General features: G+C 40.3%; 2 protein-coding genes across 2 annotated transcripts; one reads left to right on the plus strand and one right to left on the minus strand.

Annotated features, from left to right (window-relative positions):
• Window positions 1-9,019: 9,019 nt before the first annotated feature.
• Window positions 9,020-10,036, plus strand: LOC147495417 (uncharacterized). Its single transcript, XM_086568372.1, has one exon. It carries the CDS (start codon window positions 9,020-9,022, stop codon window positions 10,034-10,036), a length of 1,017 nt encoding a protein of 338 aa, XP_086424498.1.
• A 4,799-nt stretch (window positions 10,037-14,835) lies between these two features.
• Window positions 14,836-16,873, minus strand: LOC147495418 (uncharacterized). The gene is made up of 4 exons (XM_086568373.1): window positions 16,537-16,873; window positions 16,086-16,425; window positions 15,731-15,897; window positions 14,836-15,587 (listed from the first exon to the last, which is right to left on the minus strand). Exons 1-4 carry the CDS (start codon window positions 16,871-16,873, stop codon window positions 14,836-14,838), a joined length of 1,596 nt encoding a protein of 531 aa, XP_086424499.1.
• Between the last annotated feature and the right edge of the window lie 2,249 nt (window positions 16,874-19,122).

Genomic DNA, 19,122 nt, shown 5'->3' on the forward strand with positions numbered 1-19,122 from the left:
AATTATATCTATATAATTATGATTGTTGAGCAAGTTTTTTAAAAGAGTCGGTGCGTATGCACTGGTTTACTTTTTGGTCTTAATATTAAATCTCCCACAAGGGGTATTTTTCGAGCTCTATTAAATTTCCACATTATCATCTCCTATTCTATAATTTCTAATTAAAATAGGAATCTTTCCCCTAATAAAATGAGAATTCCTCTACTATTTGTCGGGGCAAAAACTGTAAGCTATAGATCTACCAAAACACTCTTGAGAAACTGACCTTCTGAATATCACCACCTGCGAGAGTATTACCGCTACTACAAAACAATTTTAGAACTTGCGCACCTTGTTGAACTTGTTGCATAAGAGAATATGTTTGAGGTGTTGAGACTGAACCACTTTTTAGTTCAGTGGCTGCCTACATACCCCTGAGGGATCAAGTCTCTGAAAGTCTTCGGAGTATGGAGATTTCAATGTAGTTCTGTTGCTCAAAACTCTTCAATATGTAATCATCCAAAAAACTAGGGAATCTCTGGATATGGATCATTATCCCTAGTTTTCAGTTACATTGGATAGAGTCAAAATCTATCCCTAGTTTGCAGTTACATTGGATAGAGTCAAAATCCCCAGATTCTGTGAGATCCGGCTGGGCCTTGTTTTCAGCTGATTACGGCTTATAGTGAGGCTTGGCCCACATTCCATGCTGTGCCCTAGCTATGAACAAGGGCTAGGCCTGCATATGAAGGGCCAGTCTGGATGTCATGTCCAGAGATCATGCCCAGCTGGTCCATAGAGGCATTGTGCTACTGAGCATTCCATCGAGTTGGATGTCTCACTACACAAGTCGATCCAACGAGGCCACAAATGAGGAGGATCAAGTAAAGCCATGTGGACCATTTATGTGGATCCACACATCGCCCCCTCTCTGTCACGCGGAGCACCTATTGTAGGAACCGTTATTTCAGAATGCAAATTTCTACAAACCGTGAAAACCATGTGCAGCGGAATTAATGAGTTCTCATGATTTTAGATAGAAAACATACCTTTGAATCGGCTGTGATAACTTTGATAATCCAATAGCTATGAATCCGAATCAACAATCAACCCCTTGCTCTTCTGTTGTATTCCTTTAGAATAGATTGGACGTTATGTGGGCAACAATCAACCAACCCCCTTCTTTCTCACAAAGCTAAATCCAATTTTGGATCTATCTTTCCTTGCCTCTCTTTTCAATCTAGTGAATAGTAATTTCGGCCAAGAGAAAAAATGGATTCTATTTATAGGCTACAACAAGGACCATGAGGAGAAATTAGGGTTGGGCCTCCTGACGGGCTTGGGCTTCCCATGTTCACCCAGAACACACGGCCCAAGTCCGTCAACAAATGGCTTATTCCACTAAAGGCCATTGTTGCACTACCGCCCTAATCCCAAATTACGTGTCAGTGTTTATGGGCTCCATATTATATGCTCGTTGATCTCCCCATGTTTAAGATATCGAATGTCCGTTGATTAAGTCAAGTTACTGAGAACTATATTAATTAACTTCTTATGTCCTTGAGTAGTACCACTCAACCTCATTGTCATGTCGGAATAAATCCACCTGCAGGGTTTACATAACAATCTTTTTGAGCTCCTCAATGGGACATCATCAACCCGACTTCCTGTGGGTCACGGATTTCTTCTATAATCAACAACACACCTTACATACAATTTCATTACCCAATCCATTGAGTTTGTTGATTCACAAATGAATCTCACTCATTGATGATTTAAAGCAATGTACAATACACGTAAGTGCCCGTTATTATATACGGATTAAGAGGACAAACATCTATAATAACAGAGGCGTTTGTTCTCTTATATAGTCAGTATAAAGAGAAACAATCTCACTTGGTCATGTTCAATACACACAAAGTGTACTAGTGTAATCCTATAGTCAAGATAGACTAATACCAGATTATACTACAACCGTACCAATGGTTTGTCAAAATCCATCTAGGTTGTGAACGATTACTTATACTTTATAAGGTACTGATGATATGATTTTTGTGTGTTCACACCATATCATCTACAACATAAAGTATTAGACACATGCATATAACTAATAACATATATAATGTGCATAACATTTTCCCATATGATTCTCATTCAAAATATAAAGAATTAGAGTTAATACAAAAGTAATGCTTTTAGTATATAACCCTATCACCCACGTGGCAGAGAAGAGAAAGAGAATCTGATAACGTTTCTTTCGAACAAGCATTCCAATGGTGATATACTCGTAGTTCCAGATTTCTTGAAAAATTGATGCCGAAGAAACCCCTTTCATAACTGGAAGTGTCAAATGGATAAAGGTCAATGCTCAAGATATATCCCTATCATAACTAAAAATAGCCATAAAGAATATTTCTATTTTTAGAAGATGGAAATGATATCCAGCTAATGGAATTGTCTAATGGTTACTTGGAGTGAAGACTTTCACTTCACAAAAACCAAAGTCAAAAAAGGATTTTCAGGTATGCTCATTTCTTCACAAAGGCTTAGACTTCCATGATAAACACAATGGAAATCCCAAAGGACATGAATGGTGATGAGGGTGAAAATAAAAAGATTAGAAATGGGGCTGTTAATGGAGGAAGTGGTGGTGTTAATAGATGAAGTGGTGGTGCTAATCAAGATAAAGATAGAAGGATTGATGGTGGTGGTGAGCGGCATGGCGGACATGATGTAATAGATCTACCTCGTCGGAGGTCTCGGCGTCTAAGGAGGACTAATGGAGGCCATAGTGTGGCTGAAAATCCAAGGTATACAGTCGAAAACTCGTTTCCAGCACTTACCTCTTCGTTTGCATGGAGATTCCCATAGACTTAGAGAGTCCATGGTAGTTGCTTGATGCTGAGAATATGTTCACTCTAACGGATGATATGTTTGCTTGTGGGCTCTGTCCCTCGATATTGATTATGATGATAACAGTGAGGATGATGCTAAAGCTAACATTGAGCAAGCCACTTCTAGCGACGTTATGCCTATGCTTAGGTGGACTGCTGGAAGCAATTTACTGCTCAATCGAGATACTTCACTGTTCTGTCCTGAACGCCTTTACAAGAGTTTTGGTATACCCGAGAGTATTGTTATACATAAGCATGATGACTTGGCACTCCCGGTAGCTGAAAATGAAATAGTCGTTTCTTATGTTCAGCTACAGTACGGTCTGAGACTTCCCTTGGGGAAGGTGATGTCTAGATTGTTGAATTGGTGGGGTCTTGCACCTGGGCAGATGATGATCCTGTTCTATTTGGTAATGAGCCGAGTCTGCTACATCCGTCAATCTTATGGCATCAAACTTGGAATAACATAGATGTATCTTATGCTCAGGCCTAAGAAAATGATTTTGAAGGACATTCCTTTCTTCACAGTCGACTTTGTCTCTTCGGATAGGAAGTTCATCCATCCCCCTACTCATTACTTAACATGGCATACACCAGCCTACAGAGTTCAAGGCTGGGCAGGCCGCAGAATGGATGTTCCAAATAATTTCTCAGGTGATGAGCTCCTTAAGAAATTATTTTCTTCGTCTACAATTTTCTTTGTTCTGCAGCTCAATTTAGTTCTTTCTTTAACAGATACCTGGATTTCTGATACTGTGGTGAGTGAAGTTGATGAGAATGCGGTTCAGCATAACCTTCAAATCTTGTTTGGTCTCCCAGAGATTATTAGGGATTTGAGTTACCTTAATACAACCATTGCATGGGCTGCCGCATACCTTGTTCATCCTCTTCAGTCTATGATGCCCGACACTGTTAAAGCTTCAGAAAAGGGAAATGAAGTATGTGTTAAACCTATGGCATCGAGGAGCCTTCCTCGTATTGCTCCTTCAGATATCATTCTCCCTGGCTCATTGGGTGATGGTGCTCAGAATTCTGACATAGGTGATATGGTAGAGAATCCTTCACGGCGTCGGTGTTGCATCTATTATTCTTTTGATGAAGACGATGCTCCACCGATAGCCACGAGGCATCCTGATCCTAGCTTGAGATCCTGCAGCTCGGGTTTGCATTCTCCACGAGCTGCCATTTCCAAGTCTACTTCTATCCCGCCTTCTCCAGTTGTTATGCGAGGCTCTAGAGAACATACACATGCTAAGGGTGTTGTTGAGGTCACCGCCTCTGGTGTTGTTGCTAAGTAGAACCATGTTAGTGCCGATGTGAATGGAGGGGGTATTTGTTATGTTATTCCTGATGCTGCGGATGATGTACAATCGACTCACTCTATCCATGTCTCTAGTCACTCCGGGAACCACAGAGTGAGAGACAATTTTGCAGATAATTGCTCTGGTAAAAGAGTTAGAAAAGACCCTTGTTCCGATTCAGTACCATTTTCACTATCTTTTCAGCATGCCGAGGAGGTCTTGATTAAGTCCTCCACCCTTTTTCGTGAGGCTTGTGCCGAGGCTGAGCTAGAATTTCAACGTTCACGAGACCATGTTACCACTTTGTTGGAGAAATGTCGTCGACTTAGAGAAACATTAATTGCTCGTGATGAGATGATTGCATCTAAAGACTTAGAACTGATTACTTTAGTTGATAAGCTCAAAGAGTTCTAGAATGTTGTACGAGCTATGGAAAGTGACCGTCGTCTAAGTGAGGAGAATATAGGTCATGTGGTGTAGGAAAACTGGCATCTAGTTGAGGAGTTGTGCCTGCTCAAGAATTGTGTTACAGACTAGCCAGCTTGACATTTTGCTTTTCTTATTATGTATTTTCTGTTTGTAGTTCATATATTTTGAAGGCTCCTGCACTTTAGTTATCTTGAATTACCATGATGTTGCCTGTAAAGCGAAGCCATGGACTTTTCTGAAATGAAAAATCTTCAACTGCGGCTTGGCAATAAAATAGAACTTGAAAAGTATTGGTATGAATATTAGCAAAACTATATACTATCGCCCCCCAACACTACGTATGGATATGATTCACGTGTAGTGTTGAATAAGAAAGTTTACTGTGTATATTGGTAAAATTGGGTATTTTCACCAGCATAATTTAAAAAGAAATAGAATTGATAAGGAATTGATGTTTGGCGATTCACCAATAGAATTCCATTGTAGAATAACTCGGTTAAATAGATACAACTGGGTTGAGCATGTTGCCATACTTAGAATATATATCGAATGACAATTTTGTAGAATAACCCGACTGAAGCGTAATCGGACTGAGCAATTTCATAATAACACTCAGATATAAATAAGTCCATATAGTTGAACCTTTGAAGGTGTTATCTTGGATAGTTTCAAAAAAGATTATCCAAGTTAGCCTGAAGCGTAGCTGGGCTGAGCTTCTACTTCTTTTGCTATGAAGCTCAGAGATGACGTTAATGCGCAGAGTTTGATTCTATGCATATTTGCTTCGGTTTAGAGGATCAATGTCATTCAACCGTACCAAGCGATGTTCTCTATCCAAACTTGGCGGCACCTCCAAGGGATAGATTGCATCCAGCACTTAGGTTTTTAAAGTCCTAAAAGTTTGGAGTTACCCAGTTCACAAATAGGACTGAGCTAGAGGGTCGACGCCATTCACTTGGACCAACGCACAGTGCGCTTTTGTATGTTGGCTTTTTAAACTTTGGGGATTTGTGTTTCACGCCGAAGCCAGGCAAGAGGGTCAAAGCCATATACCTAGACCCGATACTTTAGTTGTACAGGACATTTTTCAAGTCTGACGCGCTCGCAGTACTTGCCTTATCATCGGCCTCAGTCAATTATAAGGATTTGAATAAGCAAGAGGGACGCTCTGGTATGTACCAAGCTAGACAATTGATGCCATTCAGCTGGGCTTCAGAGTGTGCATTTAATATTCCCTGCACTTCCAAGTGCAAACATGTTGGAGCTTGGAATTTTTGTAAGTAAAAATAAGGCTTTTACACTTGACTAGGCATGCTGAACATTTGAACCTGATTTTGTAAAGCTGATAGAGATTTGATCACAAAGTCTTCTATACTAGCTTGGTTCTCTTAGATTGGAACCTGCAGAGTATCTAGTTGGAGGGGTTAACCAGCAGTTCGAACTTGACCAAGCGTTGTGCGCTTGAACTTGGATTTCTGTAGTGTAGCTATGCTCAAAATTCATAGCAATGTTAATAAGAGTATTACATTAACTTCTAATGAGGCAAATAATGAAGGACAACAAATGATCATTTGACTCTGTACATGATATAAAGAAAGTGACATCGCCGGCTAAAGATTTTCACGGCATTATTAAATGACTTAAGTGCATTATTTATTTAAAAAACTTCCTAAGATGAGAAGCATTCCATGCTTTACTCATGACATCGTCGGCTAAAGATTTTAAGTAATAAGAACCTTTAGATGCCAACCTATCCACAATGAACGACCCTTCCCAATTTTCAGAAAACTTACCCGCGCTTGGGTTATCAAAATTCTTAGCTTTTCTGAGAACTCAGTCACCAGGTTTGAAGACACGTTCTCTGAGCTTTCTATCATGACTGCACTTCATGTTTTCTTGATATTTGACTAAATGTTGAAGAGCTGTATCTCGACGTTCAGCAATAAGAGCTTTGTCGTCAGCTAAGACTTCATTTTCAACTCCGAATTTTACTGCTTCAGTCCTGGCTGTTGGCACCATGATTTCTGTTGGGAGTACTGCTTCTGCACCATATGCTAAAGATTATGGTGAAAAACCTGTGGACCTCCTAGGGGTAATCCTATATGCCCATAGGACAGCAGGCAGCTGATGAACCCAGTTGCTTTTAGCTTCAGTAAGCCTTTTCTTAAGGGTATCTGTTCCGGCCCCCACAAATGTGGCCCAATAAAAGCCCAATTTAATATAAAGTCCATGCTACAAAAAAGCCCACGCTCAGAACTTTGCTATAAAAAAGCCCACGCTCAGAGCCCATGCTCAGAACTTTGCTACAAAAAATCCCACGCTCAGAGCCCATGCTCAGAGCTTATCTACAAAAAGCCCACGCTCAAAGCCTACATACCTACACGTAAAATCAATATCAATTGCACACATGTTTTGCGAGTCAAACAACTTCTACCAACTACATCCCACACAGTTGTCCGCCAGTTCTCCATCCCATCCCAAATGACAGTTCTCCCGCCAGTTCTCCAACTTCATCCCACGAGCTGACAGTTGTCCGCCAGTTCTCCAACTTCATCCCACGAGCTGACAATTCTCCCGCCAGTTCTCCAACTTCAACCCACGAGCTGACAGTTCTCCCGCCAGTTCTCCAACTTTAACCCACGAGCTGACAGTTCTCCCGCCAGTTCTCCAACTTCATCCCACGAGCTGACAGTTTCCCGCCAGTTCTCAACTTCAACCCACGAGCTGACAGTTCTCCCACCAGTTCTACAACTTTATCCCACGAGCTGACAGTTGTCCCACCAGCTCTCCAACTTCATCCCATGATTGGACAGTTCTCCCGCCAGTTCTCCAACTTCATCCCACGATTGGAATATTGGGGAACGAGGAAGTAACTATCACCAATCCGACCTATAAAATCGAACCTTCGTCATTTTTCCAGAACTACGCAATCGAGACTTGATCCCAAGCAATATCTTTGGGTACGTAGGCAACTTCAAAACCGAAGTCCAGTCTCATCTTTCCCTAATCACCATCTCCTTCACCATCTCCAAAAACATTACTTAACCCTCAACCGTGTGTTTTGGCAAATCTTGCTTTGAAACATATTTGGCACCGCCTCGTTTCACATACTCTACCCTCAACCACAAAACAAAAGTTACGTCAATGGCTTCTTCCAAAACCATCGAAAAACAAACAACGGTGAAAGTATCCCTTTTACCGCAAGTTCAAGATTCACCTTCTCATTGAATTCACTTTCCAAGTCCGATGGTCCTCGCCATCTCGGATCGAGAGAGGGTATTCATGTATCCGATCCATCAACTTCGGGTAGATCGTTGCCTCTCGGACAATTGGAGAGCAAGAATAACAATCTGAAGAAAAAAATTTACGTCAACTTCTCGAAGATGATTCGGGGTCCACGGTAAAAGTGTTTGGGATCGTTTGAACATCAAGCATCTCTCGTCAAAGATCGCGAAAATATTAAGATCACCTTCTACAAACTCTCGCACCAAGAGAAACCGTGTGAGTCGCTAACTTAAAAAGCTTCGCACAAGAAACAAAATGTGCAACGCTGAAAGCCTACACTTTCCATTAATCGTAGTTTAATCCACAAACTCTCTCGCCGACCTTGATGCCGACCACCTCCGCCGGGATCACCAACTCACAAAAGATCTTATGACGAAAACCGGTTTTACCGATTCGAATCCGTATCTAAGGGAGATCGATGCAAAATATTCATATAGGTCGGCAAGATAGACTACCCAACCAACGAAAACCAATGAAGTTCCTACCCCAAGCTCTAGAAGGGGTAGGCAAGCCATCATGAAGTCCTCGCCGCAATCAAAGGTATATCGATCTCGACAAAGAAAGACTATTCACCAAGCAGTTCCAGTTCACAACCTAGTCGCTCAAGTTGTAGTCCCAATCCAAGAGCTCATTGTCGGCCAAAGTATGTTGACAATGGTAACCATGGAGATGGAGACTCACTTGCATCATGTCAAGAAAATGGTTGTGCAGTTTAGCACTACGTCCGTATTCTCCCGATGTTCACCATAGGAGACGAAGGAACCGAACTCCTCTAAAATCGCTCGGTCACCTTCACCTATATGGATTCGGTCGACGAAACTCACTCCACCTCCTCCAAGAAATCTTGGCCAAAACGTCCATTTCTCCAAACTTCGGTTAAGACCATCGTCAAGAGAATGTTCCATTTTCTGAACGACGCCTACACGAAATGATAATTGGGCGTCGTTAATGATAAGGAGTCACGAAAAATAAAATAAGAAATCTCCCTATCGAGAGTGGTATCGATTCTCCCTTCTCTCTCGAATCCAAACAACTGCTTTCATCACAAGGACTTCCAACCAAAACCGATATTAAAAGTATGATGAGATTGATGGAGATCCTTTGATGCATCTTGTTAATTACGGAAACAAGATGATCTTATGGACTTTCGACGATGCTCTTCTTTACAAGTTATTCCCGTCCACACTCATTGGAATTGAGTCGACGAGATGGTTTAACATGCTTCCAAAAAGATCCATCCACAATTTTACTGATCTGGCTTACAAGTTTGCCGAGCATTTTCGTCACAACTGGAAAGAATTGAAACATATTGATTCTCTATTCCGTATTAAACAACAAAAAGAAGAAAAGCTCAGTAAGTTTGTTGCGATATTTCGGAAAGCGGCTGTTGAAATCCCAGATGCATTTGATATTCTTGTCATTTATGCCTTCAAGGAAGACATTAATTATGATAGGGACGGCATTTACAACTCTATTGTAAAAGACGTCCCAACAACTCGTTATGAACTTTTCTCTCGAACTCAACAGTTTATTCGAGTTGAAGATGATGCATCGGCACGAGTTCACAAAGATAGGGATCGAATAAGCAAGCCGCAGGAACAGAGTCAAAAATTAAAGTTTCAACAAACAACCGATCAAAAGTCCAAGAGTGATGGTAGGCCACAACAATGGAACGGCAAAGAACAAAAGAAACTTCCAGAGTTAAAGCTTACCGCCCTCAACGAGAAGTACGCTGTTATCTATGAGAAGATTAAGGGAAATAATATCTTATCTCCACCTTTTCCTCTCTTCGAAGATACTAAGGCTACACGTGACAAATTCCTGTGGTGCAAATTTCACGATGATTTTGGTCATGAAACTGAACAATGCCGATCTCTAAGGGGTAGAATCCAAGGTTTGATCGAGAAGGGTATGCTCCAGGATTACGTGCTGGGTAAAACAAAACAAGCTTTAGTCGTTACCGCACACAATGTAATCAAAGTCGGTCATGCCAGAGATGATTCAATGTCTAACACCCAGCGCAAGAATTTCAATCACTCCAAGATCACTGATCTCAACCACCACTATGTTTATAGTGGATATGATTTTCTCCACGGAATGGGTACTGAAACTTATGAGGAAGGACCTCTCTCATTGGATCGACAATGACTGATAGAGTGCACCATCCTCATTATGATGCCGTTGTAATACAAGCTTTTGTTGGAATTCATCGTGTGCAGAAAATCATGATCGATACAGGTAGTTCGGCAAGTGTGATCTACAAGCGTTGTTACAAAGGACTCAACCTCCCCGAGAAAATGATAGTTCTCGATCCAAATCATATCATTGGCTTCTGGTGATTCACTCAATGGGAGCTGTCGTTTCTACTTTCCATCAGGCTATCAAGTTCTGGTGTGATGGTAGGGTATACAAAGTTTGAAGTGATCAGATAGCAGCTTTGAAGTGCCATGAGTCTGTACTCGAAGATTATAAAGATTCGGAAGTCAAGGGTAACACCATCCTAAATGTCGATGGGAAAAAGTAGCAATTATAGAATTCCATTGACCGGGTAAACGCTATGGAGCAGCGTTTAGGTGGCCCCCCGACCATCGACAGACTCCTCGAAGTACAGATCAGCAACAAGGAAGAAGAAACCACTTTTATTTATGCAGAAATTTCCAAGAAGGAACAGGACAATCTCATTGAGCTTTTGAAGAAAAATTGCACAGTGTTTGCGTGGACGGTCGAACAAATGCCTGGGATTGATCCTTCACTTGCATGTCACAGGATGGATATCGACAAAACACAAAAGCCAGTGCGTCAGAAGCCTCGCCGAATGGCTCCTGATCGAAAGCTCAAAGTGAAAGAAGAGATCGACAAACTTCTAAGTGTTAATTTTATTAGGCTTGTACTATATCCGAAATGGATATCAAATGTAGTAGCATTCCCTAAGAAAAATGGGAAACTTAGAATCAGGTTGATTTTATCGATGTCAATAAAAATGTCCCGTTCAATTCGTATCCCTTTGCCTCGTATTTCTGAAATGGTTGATGCCACTTCGGGGTTTAAACAATTTCTTTTATGGATGCCTCGATGGGATTTTATCAAATTGCATTAGCCAAGATGAACAAGAACTTACAACTTTCATAACGACCAAGGCTTATTTTGCTATAAGGTAATGCCTTACGGCCTCTAAAAATGCACCGCAACATATCGAAATTCATTAATACATCATTTTCAGACTTCTTAGGCAAGTTTATGGAAGCTTATATTGACGATATGGTCATCAAGTCGCATGAAGAGTCATCACACCTTCATCACTTGCAAAAATATTTTGATCGGTGATGCATATTCGAATCGTCTAAATCCATCAAAATCGCATTTGGATTAGCATCGGAAAATTTCTTGGATATCTTATGACCAAACGAGGCATTGAAGCTAACCCCCGATCAAATCCGTGCAATTACTGAAATGCCCTCGCCAAAACCAAGAAGCAAATCCAAAGAACTTCACGGGTAGGATAGCCGCTTGGGGTAGATTTATCTCAAAATATTCAGATCGGCTCCACCCTTTTTTCCAAGCCATTAAGGGATCCCCAAAATGGACAGATGAGTGTGATGTAGCTTTTCAAAAAATGAAAGAATACCTAGTACAGCCGCCAATTCTTGCTAGTCCGACCACCGGACAAACAATTGACATCTATTTGGCAAAGATCGAAATAGGCGCGTGAGTGCCGCCTTATTCATTGATGATGAAAATGAACAACCAATTTTCTTCATAAGTAAGACCCTTACAGCTCCAGAAACAAGGTATTCACAGATTGAGAAAATAGCTCTCTCACTTGTCCATAGTGCACGAAGATTGAAGCCTTATTTTCAAGGACGTATTATCAATGTCTACACTGAATACCCCTTGAGAAAAGTTCTTCGAAATGCTGATTCGAGCCGATTAGCAGAATGGGAAACATATTTGAGTGCCTACGAAATTATCTACAAAACCCGATCATCTGAGAAAGGCCACGCAATGGCATCACTTATGGCCGATTTTCCTGTCGATGACATACCAACCATGGAAGAGCAGTTTGACGAACCTCCTCCTAATCCACAACAAGGATCGGCCGATCCATCCACAAGTGCCGACCCTACTTTATGGACTATACACATGGACGATTCCAAGAACAAATCAGGTTCAGGCCTTGGTTGTGTTTTGATCCGACCTGATGGCGAGAAAATTGAAAAATTTGTTCGCCTCGGATTTTGCGCGTCAAACAATGAAGCTAAATATGAAGCGGTTCTTTATGCAATGCGAACGACACTTGACCCGGGGCAACAAAAAATCGAAGTTATTCAGCGACTCAAAGCTTGTTGTCAAAATCAATTTGGCGGATCTTTTGTTGCTTTCGAAATGATAGGATGGCTACATATATCCAAAAATGCATGAGCTATCCATTCATTTCAAATCGATTGTCGTTCACCGTAGCTCTCGCCAATGATAATCGTCATGCCGATGCCTTAGCCTATCTCTCGCCGCTTTATGTTAACAATGAAAGAAAAATCTATATTGATTTCCAACCTTTTCCAAGCATAACCGCCATAAAAGAACATGTTCAAAACTTATATATTGCTCATCTATGCTATTTCCGCATCGACATCTCGAAATTCAATTCGAAGCAAGTCAATGCCGAACAACAAGGAAAAGAAAGAGAGAAGAGCTCCAATCGGCAGGCACAAGTTCAGAATCTCACTTTCGGAAGCAGCCAAGAAGATTTAGCTAACCATCAAGGTTTGGCCGATCATCGTGTTGAGAGTGATTCTCCACCCACACATGATGCGAATTAAATCAATGTTGATATGGAAGATGAGTCCCACGGCGGATAATTCTCCGTATACCACATTTGGATCTCCAATCTATTGACGATGACACTTCACCGATGATTGGAGACCTATTTATTTAGAATTTCGCAACATGGAACTCTACCGGATTCGCCGCTTTCCTACAAAATTAAGAGAGATGCCCGGAAATTTGTCATAATTCCAAATTCTAAAGGAAATCTCCTACTTTATAGGAAAAAAAATAATTTCAGATCCTCTTTTCGGATGTCTTTCCAAAGATCAAGGTCATCTAGTTCTCAAGAGATACACTCCGACTTTGTGGAAACCATTATGGGAACGTAGTCTTGCACATAAAGCCATGACTCAAGGATACTGGTGGCCTAGCATGCAAAGACACTCAACAGAATTTGCCCAAAAATGCATACCATGTCAAAAACATGCAAATATGGGCAAACTTCCAGCAACGGAACTCCACCCAATTCTAAGCCCTTGGCCTTTTGCGAAATGGGGCTTGGATATTGTGGGACCCCTACCAAAAGCTCCTAAAAGTGTACGATTTTTATTAGTTGCGACTGATTATTTCACTAAATGGGTAGAAGCTCAACCGCTTGTCAACATCTCAGCAACAGATGTACGTCGTTCCTTATGGAAAAACATCATTTGTCGCTTTGGAATTCCATTTAACATCGTCTCTGACAACGGAAACAATTTGATGCGAAGAAATTCACAAATTTTATACCACACTAAAATTCAGCATAATTTCTCCGCTCTATATTATCCACAAGCAAATGGACAAGCAAAAGCAACCAATAAGACGATTCTCTCGACTTTGAAGAAGAAGCTTAATGAAGCAAAAGGAAATTGGGTTAAAGAGTTGCCAGCCAGTTAAAGCATTTATCGCACCACTCCAAAGCATTCTACCAATCTTTCCCCTTTCAATTAGCTTATGGCATGGATGTTGTTCTCCCGACAGAATTAATTGCACCAACTACAAGGACAGAAGCAGTACAAACTGGTAACAATGATGCTACTCTAACTTTGGTGGCAGACTCAATTGATAAAACTCGAGAAGAAGCTTTACAATGTCTAATAAAATATCAGGCAACCATGAAACGCAAATATGATAGAAAGCTTTGCCTCAAGAGTTTTGAACCAGAAGATTGGGTATTTAGCCACAAACAGAAGCTCATTGAATTTGGGAAGCTGTCAGAGAATTGGGAAGGACCGTTCATTATTGATAGACCAGCATCCAAAGGGTCTTATTTCCTTCGTTGAATCACCGGAGAAAAATTTGCCAAGCCATGGAATGCTTTTCATTTGAAAAAGTTTTATCGTTGAATGTTTGTTTTTCATTCATTGTAATCATTTTATAATTCAATAAAATTCGATCCATCTTTCGTTTTAATTAGAGATCAAATATCCCAAATTTTATTATCATTACACTATGGGGGCGGCGACACTCCAGATTTCATTATGTTATCATTACACTATGGGGGCGGCGACACCCCAGATTTCATTATGTTATCATTACACTATGGGGGCGGCGACTCCCCAAATTTCATTATGTTATCATTACACTATGGGGGCGGCGACACCCTAGATTTCATTATGTTATCATTACACTATGGGGGCGGCGACTCTCCAAATTTTATTATGTTATCATTACACTAGGGGGCGGCAACACCCCAAATTTCAATATGTTATCACCGATTTCAATAAGATTACCCTATTAGTAGCCTCCGCTTGGCCATTTTCTTCAGGATAGTAAGGAGCATAAAAGTTGTGCTTTATGCTCATAGACCCACATAATTGTTGCATCTTTGTGGAGCCAAACTGGGAACCGTTATCTAATACTAATTCTGAAGGTACTTCGAACCTGCAGATAATATCACGCCACAGAAATCGCTTTACATCTGCATTAGTTATTGAAGCCAAAGCTGTGGCTTCGACCCACTTTGTAAAGTAGTCAGTAGCCACTAACAAAAAACGAACTCTCCCAGATGCCCTAGGCGAAGGTCCCACGATGTTGAGCCCCCATTTTGAAAAAGGCCAAGGGCTGAGAATTGGGTGCAATTCTGTGGCCGGTAGTTTTCTAACTTTAGCATGTTTCTGGCACGACACACAAATTTGAGTGATTCATTTTGCGTCTCTTTGCATGTACGACCACCAATAACCCTGCGTTAAAGCCTTGTGGGCAAGACTGCGACCTCCCGAGTGATTCCCACAAACACCAGCATGAATTTCTTTAAGTATCATTTCGCCTTGCTCTGGGGTAAGACATCTTAACTGTGGCCCGAACTCCATTGGCCTTTTGTAAAGTCGAGCGACTCTTTCTTTAGTGAACAATATTGCGAATTTCCATGCCTCTCGCTTAACCTTCTGACATAAAACTTTCTCGGGGGAGATTGCCCGAAGTTCGATACTTTCGATGAAGGGTAGCCTCCAATCAGATTTTTCCAGTGCCAAGATTTCTAAGTCCCTTATCTCTAAATCATCAAAAGTTTCCTCTTCAAATTCTGCTTTAGATTCAGACTTTTCATTTTCAGTGGGGATGATGTCGCCCCCGTTATTTTCATGGTCGCCCCTAATACTGCCAAGGTTACTAGGGTTCATTCCTTGATCTGAATTATTGACTGTGGGATGCTTTCTTTTGAGTTGTTTGCATAAGGATGCCAAAGTCTGGTGATCCTCAGCATCAACTGGATCTTTAGATTCTAAAGATGCACAATCCACCTGTTCCCTTTTTCTTCGTCGAGTGTTAACAACACAGACTTGTAATGCGTTACACTCTATAAAATATACCTCATGAAGTCTCATTGGCTGTAGATTGATGCTCGGCTCTTGTTGGAAATCAATCTGGATTTCTCTTGGTTCATCTAGCTGGACAGCTGCAGAGAGGTAAGCAAGTGCATCAGCGGCCTGATTTCATTCCTTGGCCTTTGACTGATGGAGATTTTGTCAAATTGCACAGCCAATTTGTGTATGACTGTCAAATATGTTGCCATCCTTTCATCTTTTGCTTGAAAAGTACCACCAAATTGATTAGCCACCAAGCAAGAATCTGTTAACATTTGAATGTTCTTCGCTCCTAGCTTAAGTGCGGCATTCATACCATAGATAACAGCTTCATATTCGGCTTCATTATTAGAGGCAGAAAAGCCTAGTCTGACTGACCTTTCAACTTTATTTCCTTCTGGGCTGATAAGTACACAACCTAGACCAGATCTGGATGCATTTTTTGAACCGTCGGTGAAGACGGTCCAGAGAGCTTGATTATTGTCAAGAATGTGCTCGCCCCTTAATCGGATGTCCGGGTGAGAATTCCTCGGTTGTCAGCGAGGAAATAGATAGAATGATCGAGAAGTTGTTCTACTGATTCGAATCACTGGATGTCATCCACAGGAAAATCTGCCATAAGAGAGGCTAGAGCATGCCCCTTTTCTGCAGCCCTTGGCTCATAAACAATATCATATGCGTTGAGGTAACTCGACCATTCAATCAACCTATTTGATTCCTCCTGTTTGCCCAGGGTCTTTCGTAAAGGATACTCTGTATAAACCTTCACCGTTCTCCCCTGAAAATACGACTTCAACCGCCGAGCTACATGTACTAAGGCCAACACGACTTTCTCAATTTTTGAGTAACGACTTTCTGCTGCAGTTAGTGTCTTGCTAACAAAATGAACCGGCCTTTCTTCAGAATCATCAACAAAAATGATTGCATTGGCTGCAGAGTCAGTTGCAGCAAGATAGATTCATATAGGTTCTCCAGCCTTTAGACTAACCAAAATTGGGGGAAAGGTAAGGTAGGCTTTGACTTCAGAGAAAGCCTTTTCACAATCTTCATTCCAGGTTGATGCACCTTTAAGAATCTGAAAGAACGGCTTACATTTGTCAGAGTATCGAGATATGAAACAACTGAGAGCCGCAAGACGACCTAAGAGCCTTTGTACTTCCTTTCTGCAGGTAGGGGGTGGCATGTCGAGAATAGCTCGAATTTGCTCAGGGTTAGCTTCAATTCCCCTGTGGGTCATCATGAACCCTAAGAATTTGCCTGAAGATAGGCCAAATGAACATTTGGTAGGGTTAAGCCTCATTTTGTATTTTTTTAGTCGATCAAATACTTTCTGCAGGTTAGCAAGATGATCGCATTCTTCCCTTGACTTCACAACCATGTCGTCAATATAACAACATAGCAATATAGGCCTCTGTCTGTGATGAATGTTGTATACTCCTGGTCATTGATAAGAGCCCAAAACTGTAATTTAAACTCTTTAATAGTAATTCTATTTAGCCAATTATGTTATTAATAATATAAGTTTATCACTAATTACGTGTTTTTGAGTATTTCAGGCTTCGGAGTTGAATAAATGTAAATTTGTTACTAATTAGGTGCTAAAAGGAGCTAAAGTGATTGCTATGAAAGTTCTATAAAGAAAGCCTAAGTTTCATGGAGAAAAAACCCTTAAAAAGCCCAAGTTAAAGCTGTTAAGTGAAAGTCAAACTGGATTAGAAAGCTGAAGAAAAGTCAATAGAACTTCAAAAAGCCATATCTTTGGACTCAGACTTTGGATTTGGGCCCATTTTATATCAAAATGACCGCCTCAGAAAGTTCTTTCCCATGGTCTAGACCTTGACTCGATAAGAGTAGTATAAATTGGTGAAAAATCGCGCTACAGTAACACGACCAAAATTGGAAGTCTTGGATTCAACAAATTGGGTTTTGGACTTGATTTATGGGTCCATAACTTAGCCTAAAAGCCCATGCATGAAATTGTAAACCTAATCCTCTCCTATATAAAGAGAGTTAAGGCAAAACAAAACTTGGCTACTCCCCTCTTAGTTTAATTAAATTAGCTCTTTCTCTCTCTCTTTAGTATAACCTAATTTATGTTTATTTTAGCCTTGCCACCATTACTTCAATCCAATTCAAATTATTATTATGTCTTTTTTTTTTTTGCTTTAGTTTAATTAATCCAATAATATTAGGCTAATCTCCTCAATTAGAGAGAGTGATTATGAAGCCTAATGAGGAATAGATTGCTTAGTATAATTATTTAATTGTGTATGTATTTCAATGAGTTTAGTTTATTGTATGACTTTCAAAATAAGCATATAGTAAATTAAACTAGAAATTATTATAATTAAGTCTAGAGACTTGGTTGTAATAATCCACTATGCTAGTAATAATGACTATAGAGATGTAGGTTATTGTTAGGGATGATAAATGTTGAGGCTTTAAGTTGAATTATTGCGTGGAAACCTAAATATGATATCTTTTCAATGAATAATTTGATTCTTACATTAAACTAGTTATTAGGTGGATTAATTACTCTTCTCTATAACTTTCTCTTCCATCAAAACCCTATTTTTATTAGTTTAGTTAATTTAGATTTATTTGAATCTATAGTATAATCGTAGAATACAAATCTCTCAACATAACATTACTCTCACTATTGTTTATTTATGTTAGATTAGTTGGATTCTATTTAGTCTTGATAGATTAAGAGTGAAACGAATCCTGACTCTTTATATTGTATAATGAATTAAGAGTAGGAATATTGATCTAAGCAATTATTTAGTTAATTGATTATTTGTGTTTACGCATAGATAGTTAGTTAACATAAATTTGTAATTATCAGTCATCATAGTGCAGTACAATCTGATAATATCCTGAGCTTGCATCCATAAAAGATAGTTTATTGAAACCATATGTCGCATCCACCATATCTGAAATTTTGGGTATATGATAAGGATGCAGTGGGCAAGCTTCATTCATGTCTGTGAAGTCGACACAAATTCTGAGCTTCCCATTCTTCTTTGGTACTACTACCTTGTTGGAAACCCAAGTTGGGTATTCAACTGGTCGTATAAATCCAGCTTCCAATAACTTGTCAATCTCATTGTTCACTAATAGTTTCCTGTCTGGGGCCATTCTTCGTGGTTTCTGCCTTATCGGTTTGACTTTTGGGTCGATGTCTAATCTGTAACAAGCGACGTTGGGGTCAATTCCGGGCATATCTGTTGGATTCCAAGCAAAGATAACTCTGTTGCTTTTCAATAAGGCCACCAAAGCTCTTTCTCTGTTTTTGTCACGCTGTTGCTGTTCCTGCTTTCCTTTATCACTTGCAAAATCCTTTTGCTGCTTGTACTTTGAATCTTCCTGAACAGTAACATACCTTTCTGCTCGCACCAGCAAATCCTGAACCGTTTCTGGAGGCTTCAGAGTTAGTGAATTGTACATACCAGACTTATCAAAAGGAAGAGCATTTTTGAAAGCTTGCGTAACAACGTCATCTGGGACATTGTTGACCTCTTTGAGCAGCACCCTAAGTTTTCTGACAAGGTCTCGAATACTTTCTCCTTTCTCCATGTGGAGGTTGAAATTTTTTCCAGAACCTTTTATGGTCTTCCTGTTGTAGAG

The sequence above is a fragment of the Coptis chinensis genome, chromosome 6 (genome assembly GCF_015680905.1).
Source record: "Coptis chinensis isolate HL-2020 chromosome 6, ASM1568090v1, whole genome shotgun sequence".
NCBI lineage: Eukaryota > Viridiplantae > Streptophyta > Magnoliopsida > Ranunculales > Ranunculaceae > Coptis > Coptis chinensis.

Coding starts and splice junctions, on each gene's coding strand:
- LOC147495418 (XM_086568373.1), bottom strand. CDS start 16,873: ATGGTTGTGAAGTCAAGGGAAGAATGCGATCATCTTGCTAACCTGCAG. Junction 16,426..16,536: donor ATCAACCTGGAATGAAGATT/GTGAAAAGGCTT, acceptor CTGACTCTGCAG/CCAATGCAATCATTTTTGTT. Junction 15,588..15,730: donor GGTGGCTAATCAATTTGGTG/GTACTTTTCAAG, acceptor ACCTCTCTGCAG/CTGTCCAGCTAGATGAACCA.
- LOC147495417 (XM_086568372.1), top strand. CDS start 9,020: ATGATCTTATGGACTTTCGACGATGCTCTTCTTTACAAGTTATTCCCG.